The sequence below is a fragment of the Etheostoma spectabile genome, chromosome 14 (genome assembly GCF_008692095.1).
Source record: "Etheostoma spectabile isolate EspeVRDwgs_2016 chromosome 14, UIUC_Espe_1.0, whole genome shotgun sequence".
NCBI classification, from domain to species: domain Eukaryota; kingdom Metazoa; phylum Chordata; class Actinopteri; order Perciformes; family Percidae; genus Etheostoma; species Etheostoma spectabile.
The window spans coordinates 17,542,977-17,549,030 of NC_045746.1; the positions used below are offsets into that span (position 1 = coordinate 17,542,977).

Below are 6,054 nucleotides of genomic sequence, written 5' to 3' on the forward strand. Positions count from 1 at the left end.
GAGTAAAAGTGAGCCAACAAAAAACAACGTAATTACTACTTGTGGCCTGTGTATTAACAAGTGTAAATAGCTATTCAGATTAACACTAGATAATTTCCTAGCCAGGTATTGATTTGGGACTATATTGGGTGGAAGCACAGCCGAAGCACTGTCCCAAGTCAATATTTGCCTAGGAAATCGTCTAGTATATATATATGTGTATACATATATAATAGATAAACCCTATTTCAACAAATAGTGGCGTGTTCCTTTATGATTTTACTGAAGTATTAGTATTAAAGGTGCTCTAAGCAATGTCACGCATGTTTTTAGGCTACATTTGTTTTCCCATACAGCAAACACGAAGCATACAAAATCAGTGTTCCAGCGTTCCAGCCAATGACCGACAAGAAGGATTTGGGGGTTGGGGATTAGTGCGCAGAAGGGAGAGGGAGGGGACGGGATGAGGAGGTATGTACTTCTAACGTCAACAAGAAGTAACGTAAAAGTAAAACTATGCAGAATGGCCTACCTCAGACTAACATATATTATTGGATTATGATTATTGATGCATTAATATGTAGGCTACAAAAATAAAGTAGCAGAAATTGGAATGAAGCAGTAAAGTACATAAAGTGCAAGTACCTCAAACTTTTGCTCAAGTAAGTACTTGCGTGAATGTACAAAGTTGCTTTCTATTACTGATTAGAGAAGTGTATTTAAGTAAAATTTTGAATGCAGGACTTTTACTTGTAGCAGAGTATTTCTTCACTGTGTATACCACTGCAAGAACACACCTAATTACATGCAAAGAAGAAATGCATCTTCACTATTTAAAGTGCAATAATTAATACAGTTTACTGTGGTTAGACTCAAAGGTGGAGAATCCACTCCTCATCCAGAGCATCCTGTATCCACCATCTATTGGAAACACATGCCGAAACCTCCTTTACAGTAAAGTGACTTTGAGGCAAACCGTCACTGATAGTTTTATTCATACTAATGATGCCACCCTCAGTTATTCTGCCTGCAGCTGGGGAAGCTTTTTCAGAAAAATGGAGGCCCTGCTGAGCTAAGAAGCTGTAATTTCAGAGCCTGCAAATACTTCACAGGAAATGATTGTGGTAAACCAAGGAAATGACATAGACTCTCCAGTGCTCCTCTAACTCTCTGCTCTGTATACACAGCAAGCTAAAGCCCTCAGCTGCTGTTGTTGGCTGCAGATATTACACATTACCTCGCCGATGACCTTTCACTGTTTGTTCACTCAACAGACAGGTGAGCAGCTGACTTTTTGATTGCTGCTGCTCTTGTATATCATTGCTTAATTTCCATCTCAGCAGTCTCAGCACCTGTTGGCTGTTTCTCGGCTGACTAGACAGTATCTCATCGGGGAGCGTGGAGACAGCTGCTTCAGGGGATTCGGCAAAATGCAGCTTCAGCTCTCCGTCTCTGCAGCACCTTGCATAGTTTTGGTCAACCAAAGACGGCAATTTATGAGATGTTTGGCCCGCTGCCCCTGGTGACAAAACACACACACAGAAGCCCAGGACTGTGTGTTCTGGCCCGAGTTGATGTGTTTGAGCTGCCAGGACTAAAATAACTCCTTGATTCACCAATCTTTCCCAATGGTCTCACGCATTAATCAGCCATAAGCTATTTTTCTCACATGTTCAGAGCTGCTATATATCCTGAGATGCAATGGTGGGAGAAATTCATATCTTAAAAAAAAAAAAAAAAAAGTAATATTATAGTAAAAATACTGTTACAAGAAAAATTCTTGAATACAAATTATTACTTTAGTAAAAGTACAAAGGTTAGTATCCAAAAGTAAAAGTACTCATTATGCAGAATAACCCATTTAACAACAATATAACCTGCATAACATTACTGTATTTATAGTTATTGATGGATTCATTTGTAGATCACTTTAATGGTGCATTAAAACATGGAGCTAATTATAGTTGAAATCTAAATCTGTTACTTAAAACTATTTTTTCGTAACTTCACTGCTTCTGTCATGCTCTCTCTGCAGAGCAGATTAGCAGACAATATGTCTGAAACAGACTTGTAAAATGGACCTGACATCTCCTGATTTACCATGTCTGCCTGCAGTTTGTGTTAATGGGAACCCTCTTTTAAAGTCATTGCAAATTCCTTTCTTTCTCATCTCCCCGGAGAGCTCAAAGTGGGATGCAGTGAATAATAAAGGCAGTTGGATTGCTTGTAAGTGCCAGCCTGTGTGAGCTTGAAGGATTTTTAATGAGATTTTCTGATTGGGAGCTGAAGTCTCACTGTGGTCACCTCTTCTTCACACATCAATCTATCTATATAGCAGCTTTTTCTCCACAGGGAACGACTATATTTCACTCAGATTATAATGAAAAATGGGCATGTGAACAACCAGGCTTTTTATATTTGTATCTTACAGCCGGTTTCTGTAGTTCCACACACCCAAGCCTCCAACTTTGTCCTCAAGAGGCTTCTGTACATTAATGAATTCACCACACTTTGAACCAGAGAAAAAGGTGTTGCAGCTGATCGGGTCACTCTGAAAAACATGTTTCTCACGGTCCAGAGAACATGTGTACAGTCCTTTACTTGCCCTTCATTATTCTCTGTGTGTCCCATCAAATGTTCTGCGAGGAAAGTGAAGAATTATTTGGCACAGGCACTTTATCCAGTTGCCATCTTTAACTGACCCTCTTCTCAAGATTAGAGGGTACCACTATGATCAGATCTGACTTGAAACCAGAAACATCCCACAGGCGTCCACAAGAATGTGATCGAGTTTGACAAGACGTTTAAACCCTAAGACCTGCAATGATATTTTATTTTAAAAGGTATTTACTGCTGAGTCATTCACGGGATGAATGAACTCTTGTAAATTCTGTTTCTCAGCACTGAAGTTTCTTAGCACCCAAATTTCGACCTAACTCAATGTCCCCTTGTTAGAATTTTTTTTTGCCAGAGCCTTAAACCGTCTTTATTGCCCAAATGCAAATCCAAAACGATTAGTTTTGCCAGAGCTTTTAGCTGCATCGCATGGTCTTCACCAGACTCTGGTAAACGTTTCTAAACATTTCCTAAAATATGTCGTCTGGTTGGCCTACAGAATCTGACCTTTCCTAACATCCAAGCCAAGCTCACAATTTTGTGCATTAAAGTAAAACTATCATTAATAACACCCTCCTCTTTAACTATAACACATCTGTTAAGTCTGATAAATTAAAGGACACAGTCGCATGTTTAAGAACAATCCTTTACTTTGTGGAGAGCTCCACACACTAACACACACATCGACATTAACATGATTTACAAAGAGATTTACTGTCACACCCAGCAGTGAGACACATCTATGACACGCTACAGTTGTAAAAATGAAAAACACAGGATATCCCATAAGGTGCTTCATAATATGCGACAGGAATGTTGTGAAGACTGTCTATCCTCCTACAGAGACACCAATACTGCATCTACATATATATTCATACCATAATACCATAATATAAAACAATCTACACAAAAATAGAGCAAATATTTACAGAACAGACTTTTTACAACATCCAAAACTTAAAGATGAAGAGCAATATATATATATATATATATATATATGTGTGTATATATATTTACTGTAAATATATATATTTATGCTAGAGTAATGTACACATTGGTGAGTCTGTGGTGAAATGTACTGGTTGGAAATCACAAGTTGGCCAGTTGCAGCAGCTGCTCTTTGAACTGCTGAGCGTGGTGTGAGAGATCCGTGACTCTGTCCACCATCTCCTGGATGGCAGCTGTGTTCGGGTAGTTCAGGGCGGCCGTTTTGGTGGCAGCCACCACCGTCTTCAACAAGTCACACAACACGTTACTGGAGTTCATCACCCTGTTGGCCACATCAGGCGCCGCGGCCTGCCTGGACAGAGTGTCTCCGATGAAGACCAGTTTGTGGGCGCTGAGGATGACGAACTTGCTGTGCGCCACGAAGATGCGAGGAGGCTGCCCGGCGCTGACGCAGCCGAAGAAGGCGTCCACGGCGCTGAGGAGCGTAACAAAGTGCTGCTCGCACTGCTCGGAGTAGAAGCCGAGCAGCTGGCGGTCCCGAGCGCACACGTGGGTGGAGCAAGACTCCGAGGGGGAGACCGAGGTTTTGTCCGAGTGTGAAATCCACTGTGTGACGTCGTTCTCCACCGGTTTGATCACATCCTGCTCCAGCTTCTTGAACTGATTGATCTGTGAAGGGCGACAGGATTGAGATTACTGTCTGAGCTCGCTTATCAACGTGTACAGCGGGGATAGAAGTACTCCGATCTTTGACTGAAGTAAAAGTAGCAATTACAAAGTGTAGAAATACTGTTACTGTTGTTGTACAAGTAAAAGTCCTGCAAACAAAACTTTACTGAAGCAAAAAGTACTTAAAGTACAAAAAATAAAAGTAGGCCTACTCTGTGTAGAACAGCCTATTTCATAGAATAATACAGTGGTGCTCAAAAGTTTACATACACATGCTTAAGTTGACTAAAAAGAGGAATAAAAAATCATGTTTGGAAATTTATTTAATACCTAAATTAAAAATGAGGTAAAATCCAACCTTTAAGGACACCAATTTTCTTTGTGAATAATAACGTATTGTAAATAAATAAATGTTCTTATTTAAAATACAGGGTCATAAGTATACATACCCCTATGTTAAATTCCATAGAGGCAGGAGATTTTTATTATTAAGGCCAGTTATTTCCTGGATTCAGGATATTATGCATCCTGATAAAGTTCCCTTGGCCTTTGATTAAAATAGCCCCACATCATCACATCCTCTCACCATGCTTAAGATAGGCATGGTTTTATTTCAGTTAGACTAATACCGTTTTGATTTGCATTGAGAGATGATTTTATAGAAGTATCCCATGCCATTCTCTAAGCATGGTAAGAGTATGTGAGGATGTGGGCTATTTTAATTCTAAAGCAAGGGAACTTTATCAGGATGCATAATATCCTGAATCAAGGAATAACTGGCCTTTAATAATAAAAATCTGCCTGCCTCTATGGGAATTTAACATAGGGGTATGTATACTTAGACCCCTGTATTTTAATAAGAACATTTATTTATTTACAATACGTTATTCATTCACAAAGAAAATTGGTGTCCTTAAAGGTTGGATTACCTCATTTTTAATTTAGGTATTAAAATAAATTTCCAAAACATGATTTTTTTATTCCTCTTTTTAGTCAACTTAAGCATGTGTATGTAAACTTTTGAGCACCACTGTATATTACTGGATTATAATAAGTGATGCATAAAGGTGTGCATCTCTTTATTGTTGCAGCTGGTAAAGGTAATGCTAATTGTAACTCAGTTAAGGCTGGGTAGTTCAACCTATAATATATCTAAAATGTCTTAGTGGATTTGTATTTTCTATTAATAATATAAATCTGTAAAGTAAGTAATAACTAAAGCTATGAAACAAATGTAGTACAGTACAATATTGGCTTCCAAAATGTAGTGAAGTGGTATACAGTGGAAATGCAATTACCTCAAACTTGTACTTATGAACAGTATTTGAGTAAATCTACTTTAGAAGGAAATATTACATGTTAAGTGGTGGAATTCTTTTTTACAATTTTAATCGTCTCAGTTATTTTTCAAGCAAATTTGTCAAATGGTTCTGGGTTCCAGCTTCTCAGATATGAGGATTTTCTGCTTGTTTTTATCATGTGTAAGGCTATAAGGTGGAATCTGGCTGCAAAAAAAGGCTCCAAATGTTTGACTCTCTGTCTCACACAGTATGATGTGTATGATTGATAATATAGAATCCAGTGCAACACTCACAATATTCCAGTTTTTGCCCTAATTCCAAAAAAGATGATATTCCGACTATGCTGTTTACATGCCTAATGAAAGTGAATATTCCACTAATATTCACAATATTTTATTTTTTTTCTTCAAATTTCTCCAGCAGCGGTGGACTTGTTGGACCGTGCAAACACAGCCTCCATCTTTAATTCCTTTAACCAGCTTCTTGAAAAGCTCGGCGTAGTGATGTGATATCCAAAAACCTGTTGATATCCAAGTCTTTG

General features: G+C 38.5%; 1 protein-coding gene across 1 annotated transcript in view; it reads right to left on the minus strand.

The window, feature by feature from the left end:
- Nucleotides 1-3,223: 3,223 nt before the first annotated feature.
- nedd9 (neural precursor cell expressed, developmentally down-regulated 9) overlaps nucleotides 3,224-6,054 on the minus strand; it is a 30,187-nt gene continuing 27,356 nt past the window's right edge. Inside the window, exon 7 of the mRNA XM_032535581.1 lies at nucleotides 3,224-4,212. Coding sequence (XP_032391472.1) covers nucleotides 3,685-4,212 — 528 coding nt within the window. The 3' untranslated portion in view covers nucleotides 3,224-3,684. The remainder of the gene's footprint in view (nucleotides 4,213-6,054) is intronic.